The sequence below is a fragment of the Sapajus apella genome, unplaced genomic scaffold (assembly GCF_009761245.1).
Source record: "Sapajus apella isolate SASKATOON/1434 unplaced genomic scaffold, GSC_monkey_1.0 scaffold91, whole genome shotgun sequence".
Taxonomy (NCBI): Eukaryota; Metazoa; Chordata; class Mammalia; order Primates; family Cebidae; genus Sapajus; species Sapajus apella.
Genome location: NW_022437031.1, coordinates 2973432 through 2998206, shown reverse-complemented (window position 1 = coordinate 2998206; position 24775 = coordinate 2973432). Strand labels below are relative to the sequence as shown.

The window sequence follows — 24775 nt, the reverse complement described above, 5'->3', positions numbered from 1 at the left end:
CCAACCCCAGGGAGGTGGTGGAAGGGGGGCACCCCACATGACCAATGCCGAAATAGGGAAGGAAGAGGAATGTATGATGGGACTAGGAGTTTGAGTGAGAGATATAAGGAAGGAAGGGCAGTAAGCAGGCACAGACGCTGGTGGCCACCAGAAGTTTGAGCCTCTTTGGCAGCAGGAGGCTGGAAGAAAGGACAAAAGTGGCTCTGGCTGTGATGGGGATCTTACTGGGCCTGCTACTCCTTGGGCACCTAACAGTGAACACTTATGGTAAGGCAGAACGTGGGGTCCTGGCTGCCACTGCTGGCTTAGGCAAAGGCTGGGGCGGGGGGTGGTGTTTAATACCTACTAAGGAAAGCCTGTTCCTGTTGGGCAGGTGAGTGTTCTCAGCCAAACTCTGCAGGTTCTCTCAGCCTTCAGCAAAAGGGATGGAGGTAGTTGAAGGCTGCTGAAGAAGCCAGGAGGCAAGGTTGGGCAGAATTTGAAAAAGGATTTTCTCTTGGAAAACACTGGCGTGATTTTCTAGGGCTCGTGTCTCAGGGGCATCAAGAAGGCTCCCAATGACACTCGAATTTTTGCCCCATCTGCTGTCTCATCTAAAATTCTAACATTAGATTTAACCCATCTGCTTTCAAGCTTTGTTGTCTGTTGAAATATACAGACCCCAAAGAAGGATTGTTTTTTAAGAGTTGAATGGGAATACAGAAGTAACCTATACCACCCTTCATTGTCATGAACAAATGCTCAGAAACATTCAGTAGTTACTAAGATATCACTGTTCACTACCTTCCCAGACCATCTAGTCTATCAGCAGCTCCAACTGTTAGAAAGTTCTTACTTGTATTGAACTAAATCCAGTTCCCTCTGACTTCCATCCAAAAGCCCCAGCTCTGCTTCTTGGAGCTACGCAGAACATAGCTGCTTGCTTGCCCTGTGACAGCCCTGCAAAGACCTGAGGACAAATACTGTGTCCCCTTGATTCTTCTCTCCTTCAAGCTGAAAAGCCCCAGCTTTTTCAACTGGTCTTCATAGGACTTGGTTTCTTACCCGCTCCTGGACTAACTCACTTCCCTGTAGGCATGGCTAAATTTGTCTAGGCTGTTTATGGGCTTGACACAAATCCCAAATGAGGATGGACTATTCCATAGTAGCATTATTGCCTTGGAGCTTGGGAAGCTCTATCCTCATTTACACTCCTGAGAAGTGAGATGGATTTTCAGGAAGCTAAACCTGTGTAACAGCTAAGTAAGATCCAATATAGGGTAAAGGAGGTTTTTGCTGCTTCCCTACTCTCCCTAGAGAAAAAGGATGGATGGGTGTCAGTTTGGTGTCACTTGTGAAGTCAGTAAGAATCCGGCTTTCCATGGCTGACTCTGATTCGGTTACCCTATCCTGAGACTCTGTGACCCATCAGACTGTAAAATCTCAGAGCTAGAAAACGCTCTGGATTAAGTTATCCAAGAGAAAAAAAATTTGCCCCCAAGCCAAAGAGCATTATTGGCAGAGTTAATGCTCCTGAAAAATATTTTTCTTTCTGTAACTACCATACTTCCATTCTCTAGTGGGTTTTATAATGTATCTCTCTACCTTCTCCAAGTCTGTTGGTTTGAGCTAGGGCTCAAGCCTGGGGCTTGAGGGAGGATTTTAGAAATGTTAAATTTAAATCCTATGTATGTGTGTATGCGTGTGTGTGTGTATGTGTGTGTGTGTGTGAGAGAGAGAACACTCATGTGTCTTGTTCTTTCCCCAGCCTGTGAGATTTCCAGACCTGGAAGCAGGCCTTCCATTTGTACATAGGATCTTACACTACAGACCTGAGGCTCAGGATATCCTGAGCTGCAAATAATATCTTCCCTCTTCCTGGACCTCATTGTTCCTAGCCCATTTGTACAGTGAGGAGGTTGACTTGGCTGGAGTCAAAGGGATTTCGCAGCTGGACCGCTCTGTTGGACTGAGGCTTCACTGCTAAAAAGCCCGTAAGGGCCAGAATCAGCTGCTAACCTCTTCCTGTGGGGCTAAGAAATATGTCAAGATAATCAAAATTTTTAAAATTCTAATATTCACATTTTATAAACATTTTAAACATTTCAGAAACATTTTATAAACATCTATTATATAAGCTAATCCTCTATCCAGGAAGCATCCCAGGAACGGGGGAAGGGAGAGAAGCCAGTCATGTTGGGGATAGACACATGGAAAATGTCACCCTCTTTGTGATGATGGGAGGAGGTTATTTAGAAAGAGACCTAGAATGGGTCTTATAAAGGAGCACACACATAGTAAATTCAGCCCTTCTTTTTTTTAGTACCATTACACAGGCCTCAGACATCTGCTTTTATAAGTAGGCTCAGTACTGTCCTCTCTTTGTCAAGCCAGATTCTCCTTCCACAAAGCTCCTTGAGTCAATATCCAGCCCTGGTCTTTCTCCTGAGAGAGGCCAATATTTGAAGGAAACCCAATCATTTCCTGAGGGAGGAGAGCAAGGCTTGGGAACTATGAGAAAGGTTTTTCCAGAAAGCAGCTGGCAGATGGGAGCATCTTTTTTCAGACAATCATGGGATAATATATAACCCTAGGATAACATCCAGAAGCCATATCAGGTAGGCCCAGGTAAGGAGTTGTTGGTTTCAATTGTGACTGATGGTTTAATAAATTAAGAAAATAAGAAAGCAGCATAGCATCTGAAAACCTGTATTCTAGGCCTCCAAGCCCAGCTTTGACCTTGCTATCCATGTGACTTTGAGCAAGCATCTGCCTATCTCTGGGCCTCAGCTTACCCATATGTACCATGAGGGAATGTAACTAAGTGATTTATAAAAGATCTTACATCTATGTCATTCCAGAAGGCTACAAATTTCATCCTCTTTGGTACCTCAGTCCCTGTTATACCAAGTGCCTTGCCAGATGGTGGTTTTGAGGTATCCATAATGGGCACAGTGCTCTGCCAAGAGATGGGGCTTTCCTGAAATGAATTTTTCCTACCCAATCTTCCAGGAAAATCATGAGTATTGCTTAATTTGGCCAACATTTCACATTGGCTGCCAAGACAGTCCTGTCATTGGAGGCACAGTGTCCTATGTCATCTGCAGCTGCCCTGCAATTCACAGACAACCTAGTACCTGCCCATAACTCAGTAGATTATATCAGACAGGGGAGAGTGTTTCCTTACCTTACCGTGTGATGAGTTCTGATTCAGGTCAATATTAAAGCTGACAATGTTCCAACCTAATGAATCTGTTTATCCAGGGGACGACATATTGAAGACTGCTGTAGCATAGGAATAATTTAAGACAAATACAAGAAGTTGCACTTAGGGCATGAAACATTTATCCAGCACCCACTGCATGCCAGCTATATGCTAGGTGCTTTCACACATGTGAACTTATTTAATTTTCACAATTATCTGCCATGGAATCTTTATTATTACTTCCACTTTACTGATAATGACCTGAAATTCAGATAGGTTTAGTAATTTACCCAAGGTCACACAGAGAGATAAGTGGTAAGGCAGACCTTGGGCTTAGATCAGTGTTATTCCTACTACACCATGCAGTCCTTCACTACCCCCCTGCTCTCATTAGGAGCTCCTACTATATTCTGAGGGCACCACAAGGAAAGGTAGAAAGTATAAGTCAGTGCTATTGTGGTTAAACTCACTTTGGAGATTGGAGAACACAAGGAATAGTACAATGTCCTTTTCCTTGTGATGTCCTGTACCTGTAATCCAGTCTCTCTTTATGCAACTAATGAAGCAGGAGGATAGAAGAACAAGAAAAAGGAGAAGGAACAAAATAAAGGAAGAGAAGCATAATGAAAGAATGGGTGGAAGGAATAAAGGAGGAAGAAGAGAAGGAGGAAGAAAAAAGTGAAAGGAGGAAAAACGCCATTTTGGGAACTCTAGTTACCAACTCTGTCCTGTTCTGATGGAGGAGTCAAGCCTGACCTACTTCCAGAAGTGATGTTGAAAATTGAGAAGTTGAGACTAGCTAGCAATGTTCTTGACAGACCAGACTGAGCTTTGTGACAATTTCCAGCAAATTCCCAGAGAGGGGAATACAAGCCAGGCCTTGCAGTTCTCCAAAGGTCAGAAGGAAGACACGCATACACAAAGACAAAGGCATTTTCAACTGTTCCAGATATCCTCAAAGCAGAATGCTGCTTTATTGCCCGAGAGGGGAATATGAGAATGCTTTTCAGAGAAGAGGAGGGACATTGGGAAGGTCCAGGGAAAGATTAATGGGAAATAACCTATTAAACCAAGAGACTCAGATAGTTTTCATGGGGTTTAAAAATGGTATGTTTGTGCTTGCATGTGACCAAAAATATGTATGAGCATGTGTGTCCATGATAATGAAAAGCTGTATCTGCAATCACATGGAGGCAGGAATTATCTATAGCACAGTGAAAGCCACTACCTGGTGAAAATTCAACACCAGCTGGAATATATAATTATTTAACTTCTATTTCCATTATAGTCTATTAGCACTGGACCACCCAAGATTAGGAGGGACCTTAAAGAGCAATGCTAAAACCCAAACAAAGCCTAGAACTTCCCCAGTCAGCTTAACCCATCCATAGACAGCTCTGATTAATCATAAAGTGCATTTTAAGGCAAACCAACCCTTCTGTGATATGGAAAGCAAAAAAGAGTAACATAAAAATAAATAGAATTAGGAAAATAGGGCAAACCAAAATCTGCCCCTCTTGTATTCCCATTCGTACATCTGAATTCTGCTCTCTGCCAAACTTGAAACTCTCCAGGGAGTGTGTAGTGGATCTAGCAACACGAACTTAAGTTTATTTATTCCTTTCTACTCAAGGGCTTTTTCTTGGCTAAAATATGCTATTGATGTTCTAAGAGTCCCTGGTGAGGGCAGAGGCTAGAGGCTTGACTTTAGTGTCTCTATTAACAGAAGTTCTGATGCTGGACAGCACCTTCTAGGAGTTAGAAAGCATACACTCAACCTATCCAAAACATGTCATCTTCCGTCTGCTTGACTGAATACTGGGAATTCTAGACTCAATAAAAGACTTTTATTCAGTAATACTTCAGATCTTTGAAACCACCTCTCTTAGGAGAGACACGAATATATTGCCTAAATATACCCACCCACACTCCTGGTCCCAGTTAAATAACACAAAAATCTTTCAGAATAAGAGCTTATGAATAGAAAATTCTGATGGGAGGCAATGACCGTTTCAACGTCCCCACCTCCTTGCCCCACCCCCACCTCTAAGGGTTTCCCTCTCAAGCATGGCAAGAAGCAATCTCCCATTGCTTCTATCATCATCTCCACTACAGTCAGCTTCAGGATTTCACTCAGACCCTTTTCCTCTCCAGACCAAGAATGGATGAAATCATTTCCCCCTCAAAATGAAATTTTCCTGTGTATCCTTGCTAAGAGCTAAGACAAACCAAAAGGAAAATAAACAAATAAAAAAGAAATTAGAAATTCAGGCTTACAAACCGCATATCTCAAACTTAACAATAACTAATGATTTTGTTAAACAGGAATGTATATCCAGACTTCTTCCTCACACCGGGTTCCACCTCAGTATTGCCTTTTGCCTGTCTTCCAGAGAATATCTTAGGGTTGGGACCCTAGTCACTGAGGATTTGTAAGGGAACAAGAGAAGATAACAGGGGAAAGAGCCCTTTGTTGCTGAACCCCAAAGCCTCCATGTTTCTCCAGGTGCATATTTACACAAAATAAAATAGTCCAGACCCAATTGCTTAGTATTTTTGCTTCCATATCTCTTTTGGAAAATGTCAAAAGAAATTTTTTCATGGATTTGCAGAATGACAGAGTTGATAGAATGTCTAGAGTGCATACCATTCAAACTCTCCATATTATATATGAAGTAAATTGATCTTCCATGGTAGGAAGATGACTTACCTGGGATCACCTCCATAGCAAGACAGTAACATAAAAAGGACTCGAAACTCACAAGATCTGAACAATGTTAAGGGCTTTTATCCTGAAGACTGGTTCTGAATGATGAGAAGGCTGTCAAAGAGTAAAAAGGCACAGGTACACAAGAGTGTGATAGAAAAAACGTTGAGTGGTGTTTCTCAAAAACATTTGAGGTCTTCCACTGCCACTCTAGTTGCCAGGTAGGTATGCCATGTATATTTGCTTCTTTTCTCTTTTCTCCCTCTTCAGGCCGTCCCATCCTGGAAGTGCCAGAGAACATAACAGGACCTTGGAAAGGGGATGTGACTATTCCTTGCACCTATGGCCCTCTCCAAGGCTACACTCAAGTCTTGGTGAAGTGGCTGGTACATCGTGGCTCACACCCTGTCACCATCTTCCTACGTGACTCTTCTGGAGACCATATCCAGCAGGCAAAGTACCAGGGCCGCCTACATGTGAGCCACAAGGTTCCGGGAGATGTATCCCTCCAACTGAGTACCCTGGAGATGGATGACCGGAGTCACTACACGTGTGAAGTCACCTGGCAGACCCCTGATGGCAACCAAGTGGTGAGAGATAAGATTACTGAGCTCCGTGTCCAGAAACGTGAGTCACTGTGGGGTAGGAAAGCACTGATAATCAATGAATCAATAGAAGATGTTATTCTAGAAACTCTCGAAAAACCCAGAGGCCTTTGTTTATCTATACATAGGCTCTCTTCAGGTGTATGTGCTTATCAGACGAAGTGGATAGGCAGAGGATTCTTAGGGTCAGTATTTCAAATTTAAGAAGTGCTGGGAAGGTTTCCTGACCAGTAAATAAATCTCTATCCCTTCAATTGTCCCAGAAATGCCGGCATTCATAGCCTAGTTACTCTCCTTGGGCTCTGGGCTTTATAACTCAAAAATGAGTATAATTAATTTGTAGATAGATGCTGATAGAGAAACTCTGGGGAAAGGGAGGAAGAGGTTAGCCAGGATAAGTTTGCTGGCTGGACAATTTTACAAAGGTCCAGCCCTGATAATCCAAAACTGCAGATAATCAAAGTCTCTACTTGAGCCCTAAAAAAATCTACATTATTTTTAAAGGCCAGTTGATTTTTACCTCCAAATATCCCAAAACCCCAGGTAATACCAAAACGTATCTACCTTCAAAGGAAGTCATTTTATGTGTATTGCACTTTCCCTCCTATTTCCTCTAAAGTGGAGCCCCCTTTAGTTCCAGTTACAGATATATGCATGCCCTTATGCCCTACAAGAATGATTTGGCCTTGTGGTCCAATATCCTTATGACTGCCCAGTTTCCTGTCTTGTCTTTTCTTTGCAGTCTCTGTCTCCAAGCCCACAGTGACAACTGGCAGCGGTTATGGCTTCATGGTGCCCCAGGGAATGAGGATTAGCCTTCAATGCCAGGCTCGGGGTTCTCCTCCCATCAGTTATATTTGGTATAAGGAACAGACTAATAACCAGGAGCCTATCAAAGTAGGAAACTTAAGTACCTTACTCTTCAAGCCTGCATTGGTAACCGACTCTGGCTCCTATTTCTGTACTGCCAAGGGCAAGGTTGGCTCTGAGCAGCACAGCGACATTGTGAAGTTTGTGGTCAAAGGTGAGCAGTCCTCTCTCCTGGTGAGCATCTTAACAGACCAGCTTGAACCAAAGATACCTCAAAATGTGCCCTTATGCAAAAGAAGAGTTAGGGGGGTAGGGTCTCAAGTAGGCAATGATTGTACAATCACAAAGAAAAAAATTTGGGACTGGGGACAGCAGACATAGAAACATTGCCTGTCATGTCATAGGTTAAGTAGATGAAGATGATAAAAGAAAGAGTGAGATTTACTAGTACATTGTATTTGCCAGACACAAAGTACAAGAACTTGACACACATTTTTAAATGAAATCCCCATGACTGTCCCATGAGATAGTTATCATTACTTTTATTTTATAGAAGAGGGCACAGAATCAGAAAGGGGAATATACTTGCCCATGGTCTCACAGCAAAGAAGTATAAACCCGGATTTGCAGTCAGATTTCATGCTCTTTTTACTATGTCTGATTGTTTCTCATGGTTGAATCTATACCAGATCCTGGACATCCTTTGAAAGCTGTTGTTTTTTGTTTGTTTATGTGTTCTGTTTGTTTGTTATTGTTCTGCTTGTTTGATTAGGCTTGATCTAATATATTTACACGCTTCCTTTTAACTTCCCTTCCCCACTTCATTGTAAAGACAGATAGCAGTTTTGGTTGAAGTATCCTTGAAGATGGGCTCTGGTTAATCAAGACTTGACTATTTCTTACAGCACTGTCCTGAGAGCACTACAAACTATGATCGTAGGCTGAGTTTTAAATGAAGAGTCCAACAATGATATGTCCAGATGAATTTTCTTACCTTTTGAGAGATCTCCTTGGAAAGAAAGACACACCAACAAGGCTACCATTGCCCAAAACATGTTGGAAACTAACTGATTTTAGAGAATTGCCCTCAGAACCATCTGAAAATTATTGTCCTCTGAGGATAGATCTGTATAAGGAGAGTGCATAAACCTAGCCCAAATGGCTTATCACCATTTGGCCTAGGAAACTGACATTTGTTTGAAACACCTGTGTTTGCCTGGAGGGATTTGTTTCCCAAAGTTAAACTGTAGTGAGGATGTGTGTGCTGTAGATCCTGGCTTGTTAGTTTTGGGAGAAACAAGAGTGGTCCACCCTGAAACCTTATATAAACAGTGTCATAGTTCTCTAATAGCCAATAGCCTGGTCAAGCAGAGAGGGCAAGGAATGACCAGAAAGCCCAAGAATGTATTCTTTATAGAGACTAACTGAACATTCTTGCCTTTCTGTGAGTTGCTTCTTCTCAGACCATCTGGGCAAGAACTTGCTCACAGTAAAACAGCCTGTCTATTCCCTCTCACAGTCAATGTGCTATTAAGCAGTGCTCGTTATTGCCCCCTACTGATAGGTAAGAAAACTGAGGCTCAGGGAAGTTATTCTCAGCCTTCCACTCCTCCCAGCTCTGTGAGCCAAGGGAAGCGTTCCTTGCTACTTCTACCTGCCTCCCTGTTTACCCTAACCTAGTCCCATGAGTCGGATCTCTTTTCACCTCTGCCCTGCAGAACTCTCAGCCCTTTGCCCTTCCACCTCACTCTGCACTGTTCTTTATTTCTAGAATGGTTCTGGAGGCCCTGCCTTTGCCCATGTTCTTAGACTGCTGAGCTTTGCTGACAAACAAAACAAAACACAGATATGAACTGACTTCACTTTAATTTTATGCTCTTTGACATCCACTGCCTGACCCCATACTGTGTGTCAATCTATTTGCTCATCTTTGTCTCATTCCTTGTAGCAGTTTTTCAGAACATTTACACCTTATTTCAGGCTCCCAGCCCTGCTCCTAAAAGATAAAGTAACTTCCTTCTTCTGTAAGAAGATCCAGGCCCTCTTCAGATGTGAATTTTATCAAATACCCTCCTCTCTGCCTTGATATTTCCCTATCCATTTCCTCTTGGCTCAGAGTAAGGTATGCTTTGCTCCTCTCCACAGCAAGCCCCTTCTCTTGAACTCTTAACATCAACTACTCCAATGCCCTGCAATGCCCTTTATCCTCTACCTAAGCCAAATATATGCATGTATAATATATGTATATATGTCAGTATGCAAGCCTAATACATACATATATATGTATATATATATACATATATATAATTTTAAAAAAATCTTTATCCCATCTGCCATCCCATCTCTCCTACGGTCACTACCAACCTTCTCAAGAAGGTAGCTTCTAGCAGCTGAACATCTGAATTCATTCACCACAAAATAACTTTGTAATCTGGGGTCATCATTAACCTCCATATCACCAAATCTCAAGACCTCTCCATTCATACTTTTCCTCCTCAACATCTCTGTAGTAGTGGATCCTGTTGGCCATTTCTTCTTCTTCAAAATTATTCCAATTACTGCTATCAATGACATCAATTTATCTTGGTTCTCCTAAGACCTTTCTGAAAGATCCTTCTTAGACAACTTTGCTGGCTCTTTCTTCATTCACTCCTTAATTGTAAATGTTCTCAAAGACTCAATTCTTATTCACCTCTGCATGTATTTCTATATTATCAGGAAATTTTATTTACTTCTATAACTTCAAATATCACCTGCAGGCTGGTGACTCTCAAACCATAATATTATCTGTAATTTTTCTTCTGACTGCTAAATCCCAGTGTCTAGTTACCTTCATGAAAGCTTCATTTCTAATCGCAGCCTGTTCAAAACCGAACGTATCTTTTACTCGCCAAACCTGTTCCTCAAACCTGTTAGAAAACACAGCAATATCATTGACTCCTCCTTCTCCTTTACTTCACACGGTCAAGTAATCATCAAGATCACCAAGTACTGGGAATTCACCTACTGAATCAGATCCCTTATTAGGCTCTTCCTTTCTCTTCCTATACACTCATGGTCTCATATTCTTTTTTAAAAAACAATTTCAATCATCTTCTAAATGCTCTCTCCATGTTAATACATTCTTATGAAATCATCAACTTATTCAATATTTATTGAGTACATACTTTATGTCACTAGATTATAAAATTCAAGAGTGCAGAATTCTACCTGTCTATTTCATGGCTGTTCTCCAGAGTCCACCAAAGTATTTGGCACAAGAAGACACTAGACAGCAGATGAATGCTGTATTTATTAATGAATGGGCAAAATATGCTACTCCCTCACCTTCAAAAATCCTACCACACTGTTGTCAGAATTATTTCCCCAAAAAACAGACTGAACAATTTTCACCTCTGTTCAAGGAAGTAAACCTTTCTCAAAAGGTGTGTAACCTTCTGTTACACCCCATGGATCCTTCCAACCAAAAAACAAAGCCGAAACTCTTTTACTCTGTTTTCAGCCTACCTATGCAGCCTTATCTTATGTCTCTCCACATCTAAAACATAGCATGCTGTTTCCTCTATCTGCAGTATTACTCCTCCTTCTCAGCCTAAAGAAATTCTATTGACCTGTTACTGATATCTTCTTTTTGCATTGAGATGTACCTCACATTCTTTAAAAAAATCAACATTTAAAGTATACAATTAGGTGGTTCATATGTTTGTATGACTGTCACCATTACCTAATTCCAGAAAATTTCAATCACCCTAAAAGAAAACTCTGGACTCATTAAGCAGTCACTTTTATTCCCCTATCCCTTAACTCCTAAAAAACACTAATCTACTTTCTGTCTCTAAGGATTCACCTATTACGAATATTTTATATAAATTGAAGCATACAATACATAACCTTTGTTTCCTGTTTTCTTCTACTTAGCATAAAGTCTTCAAGGTTCATTCATGCTGTAGCATGTATCAGTACTTCACCCTTCTCATTGGTAAATAATATTCCATTGCATGGATATATCACATGTTATTTATCCATTCTTCAGTTGATGGGCATTTGGGTTTTATCTACATTTTTGGCAATTATAAATAATGCTGCTATGATTAATCATGTAAAAGTTTTTGTGTAGACATATGCTTTTAATTCCTTTAAGATATATGACTGACTGGAATGCCTAGGCCATAAAGTAATCCCATGTTTAACTTTTTGAGGAAGTTTCAAACTCTTGCCCAATGTGGCTGCCCAATTTTCCTTTTCCATGAGCAATATATGAGGGTTGCAATTTCTCCACATCCTCACCAGCACTTGTTATTTTCTGCTTTATTTTTTAGATTATAGTCATCCTAGTGGGTTTGAAGTGCTGTCTCATTGTGGTTGTGATTTGCATGTCACTGATGACCAATAATGTTGATCAGCTTTTTATGTTATTATTGGAGAACTACCTTTTCAAATACTTTACTCATTTTAAAACTGGGTTGTTTGCTTTTTTGCTGTTGAGTTATAAAAGTTCTTCATATATTTGGAATACTACACCCTTATCAGATATTTTATTTGCAAATATTTTATGATTTTATATATTGTATTTTCCCTTTCTTGATAATGTTCTTTGAGGAGGTAAGGTGTTTAATTTTGATAAAGTTCAACTTATCTATTTTTTTCTTTTGATACTTGTGTTTTTGGTGTCATGTGTCATAATCTGTTGCCAAACTCAAGTTCATGAAGATTTATTCCTTTGTTTTATTTTATGAGTTTTATAGTTGTAGCTCTTACATTTGTGTCTTTGATTCATATTCAGTGAATTTAGTGTGAAGTAAGAGCCCAATTTCACTCTTGTCCATGTGGCTATCCAGTCGTCCCAGCACCATTACCTGAAGAGACTGTACTTTCCCATCATACAGCCTTAGCAGCCTTGTTGAAAATCAATGATTAATGATATGTAAGCTTATTTCTAGGCCCTCAATTGATAAATTTGTTTCTAGGTATTAGTTTTCATGCTATTGTAATGGATTTTTTTCTTAATATCATTTTTTGATTGTTCATTGTGAATGTAGAGAAATACAACTGATTTTTGTGCATTGTTCTTGTGTCCTGCAACTTTGCTGAACGAATTGATTGGCTCTAGTCATTATTTTGTGGATTTTTTTTTTTTTTTGTGAGGACAGTTTTATTTCCATTTCATTTTATTTTACTTTTTTTTTAATGAGTAATTTTTTTTTCCCATTTATTTATTTTATTGCATTTTAGGTTTTGGGGTACATGTGAAGAACATGCAAAATTGTTGCATAGGAACACACGTGGCAGTGTGATTTGCTGCCTTCCTCCCCATCACCTACATCTGGCATTTCTCCCCTTTTTATCTCTCCCCAGCTTCCCACCCCGCACTGTCCCTCCCCTATTTCTCCCCAACTGACCCCAGTGTGTAGTGCTCCCCTCCCTGTGTCCATGTGTTCTCATTGTTCAACACCTGCCTATGAGTGAGAACATGCAGTGTTTGATCTTCTGCTCTTCTGTCAGTTTGCTGAGAATGATGGTTTCCAGGTTCATCCATGTCCCTACAAAGGACACAAACTCATCGTTTTTGATGGCTGCATAATATTCCATGGTGTATATGTGCCACATTTTCCCTATCCAGTCTATCATCGATGGGCATTTGGGTTGGTTCCAGGTCTTTGCTATTGTAAACAGTGCTGCAATGAACATTCGTGTGCACGTGTCCTTATAGTAGAACGATTTGTAATCCTTTGGATATATACCCAGTAATGGGATTGCTGGGTCAAATGGAATTTCTATTTCTAGGTCCTTGAGGAATCGCCACACTGTCTTCCACAATGGTTGAACTAATTTACACTCCCATCAACAATGTAAAAGTGTTCCTATTTCTCCACATCCTCTAAGAATTTTCTATGCATGACTATGTCATCTGAAAATGGATATAGTTTTATTCCTTCCTTCCCAGTCTGTATGACTTTTATTTATTTTTCTTGAATCATTTATCTGGCTAGTACTTCCAGTATAATGGTGAATAAACACGAAAAGAATAAACATCCTTGTCTTGTTCTTGATCATACAGGAAAAACATTCAATGTTTCACAGTTAAGTTTGATGTTAGCTATGGATTTTTTGTAGATGTCCTTCATCAGGTTGAGAAAGTTTCCTCTATTCCTAGTTTGTTGAATAGTCTTATCATGTGAGGGTATTTTATCATGTAAGGATTGTGTCAAATACCTTTTCTGTGTCTATTGTGATGATTGTGTGCCTCTCCCCTTTTATTGTTTTTTTGATGTCTCTGCTTTCATATTAGAGTAATATTGATCTCATATACTGAGTTGAGAAGTATTATCTCACTAATTTTTTGAAATAATTAGTAAAGATTTAGCATTAATATTTCTTTAAATGTTTGATAAAATTCACAAGTGAAGCTACATGTGTCTGGCCTTTTCTTTGTTGGTAGTTGTTCAGTGAGCAATTCAATTTTTTTCCTTGTTCAAAGTCTGTCTTTTCAAGTTTTTTATTTCTTCTTCAAAAATTAATTTTTGTTATTTATTACTAATTTCATTTCATTGTGGCTGGAAAACATACTTTGTATTATTTTGGTTTATACAAATTCACTGAGATTTGTTTTAGAACCTAACAAATGGTCTATTCTAGATAATGTTCTATGTGCACTTGAAAATAATGTGTATTCTGCTGTCTGTTGTGTGTATTCTGTATATATGTATTAGGTCTGGTTGGTTAACAGTGTTGTTCAAGTCTTTAACTCCCTTGCTGATCTTCTTTCTAGTTGTCCTGTCTGTAATTAAAAGTAGAGTGTTAAAATCTCAAGCTATTATTGTTCAGTTGTCTATTTCTCCCTCCAATTATATCAGCTTTTGCTTTATGTATTTTGGGGTTGTGCTGTTAGAAGCATTTCTGTTTGTAATTAAAGTGCCTTTATGATGGATAGTTTTATCATTATAAAATGTCCTTTCTTGCCTCTTCTAACAATTTTTGTCTTAAAGTCTATTTTGTCAAACATTACTATAGGCAGTTCTATTTTGGTAACTGTTTGTGTGGTATATCTTTTTCTGTCCTTTTGCTTTCAAATCACTCATATCTTTGAACCCTAAGTGTGTAAAACATATAGTTAGATCGTTTTTTAAACCACTATGCCAATCTCTGCCCTCAAATGTGAGTTTAATCCATTTACATTTAATGTAACTACTAAGATATTATTCATGCCTGGTATTTGCTATTTGCTTTCTATGTATCTTATGTATCTCTTATTTTTCCATTCCTGTACTACTGCTGTCTTTAGTGTTAAGCAGATAATTTCTAGTGTAGTAGGTAACTCCTTTGTTGTTTACTTTACTACATACCTTGAATACTTTTGGTAGTTTCTCTGGATATTGCCATTAATTCTTAGTTTACAATTTAATCTGGATTTATACTAACTTGATTTCAATAGTATACAAAAACTTTATTTCTATATAGTTTCATTCCTCCTTCTTCAATGTCGTTACACCTTCGTATATTATAATCACATCAACATCGATTTATAATTATTCCTTTATGTGGTGTCTTGTCAATCAGGAAAAAAAGAAGTTACAAACAAAAAAATACATCTACACTCTACATATACTCCTGTAGTTACCTTTGCTGGTGCCTTTTATTTATTTATTTATTTTTCATCTTGATTCAAGTTACTATCTACTTTCCTTTTATTTCAGCCTAAAGAATGTTCTTTAATATTTCCTATAGGTCAGATCTGCTGATGATTAATTCTCTCAGTTATTGTTTATCTGGGAATGTCTTACTTTTTCCCTCATTTTTGAAGGTAATAATATAGAATTATTGATTTATAGGGTGTCTCTTTCAATACTTTATTTCATCCTATTGTCTTCTGATCTCCATTATTTCTAATGAGAAATCATCTATTAATCTTATTAAGAATCCCCTATACATGATGAGTTGCTTCTCTCTTTCTGCTTTCAGTATTCTCTCTTTGGCTTTGGCTTTCCACTATAGTGTGTCCAGGTGTGGATATTTTTTAGTCTATCATACTTAAAGTTTGTTGGGCTTCTTAGATTTTGAGATTATTGTTTTTCATCAAACTCAAATATTTTCTGACATTATTTCCTCAAATATTCTGTCTTTTTCTCTTATTCTTGTCTACTATGACTCTCATTACATGTATGTTGGTAAACTTGATGGTATCCTACAGGTCTCTGAGGTACTGTTCATTTTTCTTTGCTCATGAATTTTCATTCCTATTACTCTAACTGAATATCTTTAATAGTCATATCTTCAAGTTTACTGTCTTTATTATGCTTGCTCAAATCTGATCTAGTGAATTTTTCTACCCTTTGGTGAAGTTTTCCTTTTAGTTATTGTTTTTTGACTCCAGTATTTCTATTTGGTTTCTTTTTAAAATATCAGTCTCTTTACTGATATTATCTATTCTGTTTGAATCATTTCCATTCTTTCTTTTTGTTATTTAGACATGTTTTCCTTTATTTTTTTTAACATATTTTAATTGCCTTTTCTACCAAATACAACATCTGTGCTTCCTTGGAGGCAGTGTCTATTGATTGACTTTTTACCTGTTTATGGGATACGCTTTCTTGTTTCTTTGCATGTCTCATATATTTTTGGTTAAATATTGGAATTTTTAAGCAACACAATGTGGCAACTGTGAAAATCAGTTTCACTTTCTCCTCAGGGCTTGTTGTTGACATTCTTTGTTGTAGTAGTTGTTTTTTGTTTAGTAACTTTTCTGAACTTTTTCTGTTTAGTTGTCTTCTGTCTTCTTTGTCATGGATGGACACTGAAGTTTTTACTTTGCTAGCTTCGTGGTCAGCTAATAATTAGATAGCGATTTCTTTCTTTATTTATTTTTAAATGGAATCTTGCTCTGTCACCAGCCTGGAGTGCAGTGGCATGATCTCGGCTCACTGAAACCTCCAACTTCGGGTTCAAGTCATTTTCCTGCCTCAGCGTCCCAAGTAGCTAGAACTACAGGTGCACGCCACCACGCCCAGCTAATTTTTGTATTTTTAATAGAGACGGGGTTTCACCATGTTGGCCAGGATGATCTTCACATCTTGACTTCGTGATTCACCCACCTTAGCCTCCCAAAAGGCTGAGATTACAGGTGTGAGCCACCATGCCTGGCTGGATAGAGATTTATTTAACCTGGAACAAATAAATCTCCTAGTCTTTACCAAAAAGCTATATTGCTTTTTGAATCATGTCTTCAATACTAAACCAGGCAGTTTTCAACTGTGCCACAGCCATCACTTCCTGCTTATGCCGAACTTCTAAGCTAGCCAGAGGGAGCAGCTTATGGTTGGTTCTCTCATGTCTTTCCTGAGCAGGCACACAGCCCTGTGCTTGTGTGTGGCCTTCTAGTTTCCCAGAACTGTGTCAGAACTTTTCAAAATCCCTATGAAAATCTTATTCTTCAACTCTTTTTAAGGCTATTTTGGTTCATTTTTTGTTTCTCTCACCTATAATGCATTGCCTCAGGCAGCTGTGTGACAAATGCTACTCCATCCCTGAGGAGAGGCTCTTAGCACTGAGTGACCAATAAAACAACTCTTTTGAGTCAGGTCTTTCAGGGAGCCACCAGACAGGCCAAATAATGGCAATTGTTCAAAAATGAAGTTTGTTGGGCTCACTCCAGCACCTGGAATAAGGTTGGATCTATGTTCAAGATGCCCTCTGAGCTAGAGGGGGTAAGGGGACTAGAATAAGTTAAAACAACTTAAAGCTTGTTGTTCTTACCAAAACTGCAGTATTTTTCTTCCATAAATCCTCACTAAGTTGCTGCAAACCTTTGGCTAATTTGCAAAATTCTGAAAAAAGTTGATTTGTGTCAAATTTTGCATTATTTTACTGATTTTGTTAAAGGGTAAATTTCTGAAAGTTATTATGCCACCATTTTCATTAATGCCACCCATTGCCACCTTCTTTGTGATACTTTCTAAGTTTCTCTCAAGAGAATTAATTACTAAGTCTTAGCTAGAAGCTAGTAAAAATAAAATATATTTTTCCATACAAGTTGACTAATCCTCTGAACTCTAGCTACAGGTTCCTTCGAGATCTATGAATCGTGGTTTAAAAATTCTCTTCTAGATTGATGTATGAAAGATAAACAAGCAACACAGGACTTACCAGCGTCATAACAGCAATGTTGAGACAAGTCCAAGTATGGACCTGACTGGCCTTTACTTACTTCCCAATTCCCCTAGGGCATTAAGCTAGTCACCCAAGTGTACAAGATCCCTCGAATGAGTTCCCTTTTCCTTGCAGACTCTTCAAAGCTATTCAAGACCAGTACTGAGGCACCTACAACCATGAGATACCCCTTGAAAGGTGAGTTTTTCTAGGGTTTGCGGGAGTCATAGAGGTCCAAAATGGTGTCATGGTAGCCAAGGAAGGAATCACAATGTCATTGAATGGCTAATAAATAGTCACTTGGTTTCTCAGAGACAACATAGCAGTAAAGGAATGGAAACAAAAGAAAGGTAACAGTGCTGAATATATACTCTTCTTTTTGGAAACTTCTGAGGCAAAAGGAAGGAAAGAGTTAGAATACTCCCATCGGAAATACAAGAAAAAAGAACACTGAATTCTATTCTGCTCCTAGTTTGACTTGCTGTGTGACTTTGGGCATATTACCTCCCCTTAATGGTTCTTCTTCTCACTTCCCACCCCTAACGGTAAGAAATGAAGATGCCTCATCTCATGGTACTAGTGGTTGATAACATGGCCAGGCACTCTGGAAGGTCCAGCACAAATGGCTAGAGGAGGACTCCAACCTTTGCAATCATCTCCTACCTCTCAGTTTTTTGATAGAAAAGAGATCCCTGACCCTATTCTTTATATTCATAGCAACATCTACAGTGAAGCAACCCTGGGACTGGACCACTGACATGGATGGCTACCTTAGAGAGACCAAGCCTGGGCCAGGTAAGAACACTGTCAGGGTTTCTATCTTTTCTTCTTGACTCTAAGCTTTGTGACTAAAAATTCCCATTATAGACACTGTTCTACAGCACTGAACTCTGCAAATCATTACCTGCTATGTACCAAGCAATGGTCAAGGACCTGAGGATGGGTGAGGTGGGTGGGAGGTAGAGGGAGAGATCGATCCAGGGATAAGCAAACTCAAAATGAGGTTAAGGGCAGTGGTAAATGTGTCCTTTATTTAGTTCTCAGTTGCCATAGTAATATACTTTCCCAGTATTCTGGACAAGAATAGGGATAGGGCCATTATAACATCATGACCTCAGCCAGGTAAGGATAATGGCAGAATCTCATTACTTGAGCTCTTAACCAGGGTTCTTCCAGCAGCTCAAAGCTGCTTTGTGATTCCTCCAAGGCCTTAAAAATTCCCAAGTTAGGGTTTCAGAGATTCAAATCCCAAGTAAATCTTTTGTGTTTCACCTGCATCTGATAGTCAATTGGTATGCACTGACATGACTACATTGACTGTTGAAATAATAGAACACTCTCACACAAATTGATAATTAGCTGCTCTCCTTAACCCCTGAGCCCTCCATTATCACCTGGGCTGCCTTGGCCCATTACTCAGAACATTCTAGACCACTCCGATGGTCATGCAACAAAAGATATACTAAGGAATCTCTAAGACTCCAGGTCTACAGCAGGCATCTGTTGGGATTGGTTGAAATTAAATAGTTTGATAACTCTCACTCCTGGTACTCATTCTCTGACTGTGTATAATTGAGAGTGGACTTCCAAATGCTCTTTGTACCTCTCCTTTTCTACTTGCAGAGCTTTTTGGCTATCTCTGGGCATAGCTCAAACCTGTTTTATGTGCCACCTTTGCATTGCCATCTTTGGCTTCAAGACTTCCATAGCTCTATTCATCTCCCAGAAGAACATCTATTGGGAGAAGAGAAGTTAGAAAATGTGTCATGAAGAGTTGATTTAGAAAATGAGAAAATAACCTTCTGCAAAGTCTAAGCTCTCAGATGTTGGGTTTGTGCCCTATTTTCTCTACCAAGTTTTTCAGTACTTGACTCTCTTTTAAAGAGAATATTTCTTTGATTTGTAGCAGCTTATAACTTGAATTCTCTTAGTTCCAACAAGACACTCTAAGGACCACAAATACTGGATTCCTAGGACATAATATCTTTGAGTCTCATGAAAACAAGCCAGCTGCAGCAATAAATCCTAAGTACACTGAGATTCATTTCCATATGCCTCTCTATCCCCGATCTACCCTCTTAGATTCAGAATATTACAACTAAAAGTGCATTAGACTTCATCCAATCTTTTCATTGACCTTAAGGGGCAGCTAAGGCCTAGTGACAGTCAAGGATTTGGCTAAGGTTACTGTATTCATTTTTCCATGGCTGCTGTAAAAACTTACCCCAAACCTAGTAGCTTAAAGCAACATAAATATATTATCTTCCACTTCTGGAGATAAGTCTGACACAATATCACTGAACTAAAATCAAAGTGTCAGTCAGAAAGACTGTGTTCCTTTTGGAGGCATTGGAGAATTAATTTCCTTGTCTTTTCCATCTTATAGAAGCTACCCACATTCCTTGGCTCATGGCCTTCTTCCTCCATTTTCAAAACTAAAAATGTAGCATTATCAAATCTCTATTCCTTTTTATCGTGTAAACTAACATACTCACAGGTTCCAGGAATTTGGATGTGAATATCTTTAGAGGACCATTATTCTGCCTACAACAGTCATACAGCAAGTAAATATCAGATCTAGGACTGGCAGCCCAGTCCAGTTGATTCCTTCAACTTTTAGGCATAATGGGAATATGTACCTCAAGTGGCTCAGTGGAAATATGTTTTCAGGATGAAGGAAGCTGGGGACTTAACCAGAGAATATGATAGGAAGAATCTTTGTGGCTAGAAGTAACTGACCAGAATATTAATAAGGTGTGTAGCATTTTTGGTGAAGCTGGAAAATCAGGATATTATTTTCTTTTTCTTTTTCTTTTTTTTTTTTTTTTTTTGAGACAGTTTTGTTCTTGTAACCCAGGCTGGAGTGCAATGGCACAATCTCGGCTCACTGCAACCTCTGCCTCCCAGGTTCAAGTGATTCTCCTGCCTCAGCCTCCCAAGTAGCTGGGATTACAGGCATGTGCCACCATACCCGGCTAATTTTGTATTTTTAGTAGACACCGGGTTTCTCCATGTTGGTCAGGCTAGTTTCAAACTCCTGGCCTCAGGTGATCCGCCCGCTTCAGCCTCCCAAAGTGGTGGGAATTACAGGTGTGAGCCACTGCGCCTGGTCCTATTTTCTTTTTTCTAAGCGAAAGTGAAAACCCTCAATTTTGGCCATGTAGAAAGCATGGAGAACTAGCTCAAATGCCCAGGCAAATCAGCCAACCAGTGAGTCTGGAAGAACCTGGCATCTCTTTCTCAAGTCTTTCTCATGGACCTGGAGTTTAATTTGTCTCTCTGGCTAGCTAAGAAGGTTAGGAGAATATGGAAAAAGGAAAAAAAAAAAAAAAAAAAAAAAGGTCTGGCCTAGTCTGGTCTGCTCCTTAGAGTTCTTGTTTCTGGCCTTATTTTCAACCAGATACCACTTGACCTTGTTTTATCCCCTAGGAAAGAGCATGCCTATCTTTGCCATCATCCTCATCATCTCCTTGTGCTGTATGGTGGTTTTTACCATGGCCTATATCATGCTCTGCCGGAAGACGTCCCAACAAGGTGAGTGATGAATATGAGAAGATGGCTTTGGCTCCTTTATTCTTTCTGTCAGTATATTTGAACCTAAACTCTGTATCAAGCATTGTGTTGGGCACTTCAAGAAGCTCCCAGCCTGGTTCAGGAGTGAGGGTTAGAGTGCAAAGACATAGACGTTCAGGCAAACAATGGCATAAGACTTATGGAACTAAATGCACTAGTCTTTGGTACTCAGTCAAGTACATCCATCTTTTAATGAGTCATTGTAATGATACAAGAGAAGGAAAAGTCACACTCCCTGCCTTCAAGTTTCTTACAATTTATTTAGGAGATTCAAGGTAGAAACATGGAATTTATCAATAATAACACATAGCAATAAAGGCTATGAGTTCAAAACCTAGAGAAGACAATCAACACTAAAGGGATCCAGAGGAGAAGAGAATCATTTAAGGCTTGAGCAATTAGCAAGGGATTTCAGAAGGAGGGATTTCAGAAGGAGGAGTATCTTCGACCACATTTTAACAGATGAAAATAATTCTTAAGGGGACAGTATTTCAGGAAGAGAGAACTACATCAGCAAAGTTGTAAAGACCTAAAAGACAACTGAGAGTGGGGTCATCAACAAAAAAAAAATCTGTAGATGGGCAACAGGGAAGTACCGTGGGAAAGGGAAGCTTATTCCTGATTATAGAAGGCCCTGAATGCCAGATTTCTTCACTAGGCTTTGTAAGGGCACTAAAAGTCACCAAATTTTTCAAGCATGGAAGTGGCATAATGACAGCACAGTTGTCAGAGTCATTTAAAAACTATGAGCCAACAGAGGAGAAAAAAGAATATTGAGATGTTTGTTTCTAAAAGGAAAAATCAAACAAACAAAAAAAAAAACTCTCAATACCCAGTGCACTGGTCATTTTCCCTAGCGTTAGTGTTATTTTCTGTAGTAACTCTTACTCCCAAACAGCCTGATTTCTACCATGGGTCTCACGGATTTCCACCAGCAGAAGGGAGTCTTGAGTATCTCCTTCTCTCAGATCTCAAGTATAAGCTCTGGCTTTGGCCAGTTAACATGGCTATCACCATGAGACTGAACGTGATAGCAGAGATACCTCACATGGCCACAAACCCCAGGGGCACTAAAAGGAGAGTATTTCTCACAGTCTTGATGAGGTTGGGCATAAATGGTAACCACATTAAATTTTTTCTCTCTCAAAAACTTTCCATGGCTTCTCATGGCCCAAGGAATAAAGGTCATATTCTGTTCAATGCTCTCTGTGATCATGCTGTAGCCAATTTTCTAACGTCCATCATTTCCTTATACCTAGTCTCATTTCCAGATTTTTCTCTTTCCTACTTCTCTATAAGGAAGATAGCTTTAGGGCATCAATTTAATTTAATATAATTACTGAGCATCTATTCTGTGACAGGCATTGAGCATATTCAGATGAAAAAGACATGACCCTTGCAGTACAAGAACTCATAGGCCAATGGGGGAGGTAAGACACAGAAATGCAGGACTCTAGCACAAGGCAGAAGTCCTGTGGCTTGCCTTGTTTACTTTTTTGTCATTTAATGCTTGCATTTCCAGTTGCAGCCCAGAAAAATTATAAGCACCTAGAGGGCAGTACCAAGAAATATCTATCTTTGTACCAACCTAAGCCTTTGAGCCTGTATGGAATACAGAACACTATTTCAGACACTAGGGGGCAATGGTGACCTATTTCATGGGTTTTCCTGGGTATATGGTGGGGGTGATTGCATTTGGGAATGGCTTGGGTCATGGTCATCAGCATCAAGCTAATCCAGCCCCTTCTTCCTGGTCTCTGGCCTGACAGTCAAGTTTCCCACAAGGACTCTCTGGGGATCTTTGGGGGAGATTCATGGTTAAAGAGCAGGTCCAGTTCCAGTGCCCTCCCCCTACCCATACCCAGAAACTGCTCCAGCCCAATATCCTGAGTCAGAGATGACAAAAAGGTTGTGCTTTTCCTTCCTTTCCCTGATAAATCTGCATCATTGTGTTTCAATTCACCTCTCCCACACCTCCCAGTTGTTGGAAAGCTGAGACATAAAATCTCCTTCTCTGTACCCTTCCCTCGTCTTTTAACTGGTATTGACCCTTGTCCACTTGCCATGAAAACTTCTGACATGATTCCTCCTTCTTTTCTAGAGCATGTCTGTGAAGCACCCAGGTAAGAAAGCCTCTCCTCTTCCGTTTTTGACCCCTTCCCTGCCCCCAATTTTGATTATATGTGGGAAACGTAGAGGAAACGGGGTGTGGCACAGACCGAATCCTAAGGCCAGAGGCCTTCAGGGTCAGGACTTAGCTTTCTCCCCTGTCTCAGGCACCTCCTGAGGTTGTCTTGGCCCTCTGAACACAAAGGATAATTTAAATCCATCAGCCTTCTGCTCCCAGAATCTTTGGGAGGCAGAATCCTGAGAATTAACTGACAAGAATTGAGGCAGAAGGGTGGGAAACCAGGACCCCAGCCTGAAGCCCCTTCTTTTGGGTGGTGGGCTCTTGGGCCATAGGGTGCATGCCAGGGAGGCCAACGACTCTGGAGAAACCATGAGGGTGGCCATCTTCTCAAGTGGCTGCTCCAGTGATGAGCCAACTTCCCAGAATCTGAGCAACAACTACTCCGATCAGCCCTGCATAGGCCAGGAGTACCAGATCATCACCCAGATCAATGGTGACTACACCCGGCTGCTGCACACAGCTGCACGCAGTTCCTCTGTATTATGAGTTTCTGGCCACTGAGGCAAGAGTGTCTGTTTAAAATGCCCCACTAGGCCAGGATCTGCTGACATAATTGCCTGTACAGTCCTAGCCTTCTGCATAGCCACCTTCCCTGCTACCTATCTTCATGAATAGCCTCAAATTTCTGCCCTGCCAATAATGGGCCCCCTGGGAGTCACTGGCTTTGCTTTAGAATTTGTCAGATGCATTTCAAGTAAGTCAACTGCTGGATTTGGCCCTGGGCCCTTCTAGTATCTCTGCCTGGGATTTCTGGTACTCCTCTCTAAACACCAGAGGGAAGATACCCATAGCACTAGGACTTTATCATCATGCCTACAGGCACCATTCAACTTTGGCATCTTGCCACCAGAAGACGAACGGGAGACTCAGCTCTGCCAGCTCAGAGGACCAGCTGCATCCAGGATCATTTCTCCTCCTTCAGGGCCAGACATCTTTTAATTGAGATTGTCATATCACAGACCAGGGTTCAGCTCTGCTCCTGCACTGAAAGTCTAATGTTCTGCCTCTTAATGCTCAATAAATATCTAATCATAACAGCAATCTCAGTTGTGTTGTTCTTCTCTCACTGTATGGTAGGACCTACGAAACGTAATTAAAGTGAGACTAGTTAAGATGGTTGGGGCCTCTGAGGGTATGGATGTCACTTTTGCTTTTTTGGTCTTTCCCCTTCCCACACATGCCACTCCTACTTTACTCCACTGGTAAGCCCAGCTGGAACACCGTGAATATTTGATTACATAGTACTCGTCTGGCTTCCATTACCCCACGTACTATCCTGCCAGGTCCACCTGGATGATTCTTCCCACATCAAGTGGAAGCCTGGAAAAGAAAACGTCCTTCTGTCTCGGGGGACTATGAATGCAGAGATGAAGGGATTTCCTTCTTTCCAAAGTATGGATGCACCACTCCCAAGGATTTCACCTCTTTGAATCTTAAAATCTTGGGGGTAGTTGCATTTTTCACAGGTTATCTTCTTTACGCCATTTCTTACAATGTGAGGTGGGGTAAGGGCAAGAAAGCCTTTCTCTTCCAGCAGGAACAGGGTTAGGGGAGAGAGAGAG

General features: G+C 40.1%; 1 protein-coding gene across 1 annotated transcript; it reads left to right on the top strand.

Moving 5' to 3' along the window:
* VSIG4 (V-set and immunoglobulin domain containing 4) lies at nucleotides 1-24254 on the top strand. Its single transcript, XM_032255816.1, is given in 9 exon segments — nucleotides 1-267; nucleotides 6162-6518; nucleotides 7239-7520; nucleotides 17585-17647; nucleotides 18167-18244; nucleotides 20879-20983; nucleotides 23124-23145; nucleotides 23486-23681; nucleotides 23683-24254. Coding segments are annotated over 9 exon segments (1209 nt in total). The 5' UTR covers nucleotides 1-212; the 3' UTR covers nucleotides 23734-24254.
* Nucleotides 24255-24775: the final 521 nt, after the last annotated feature.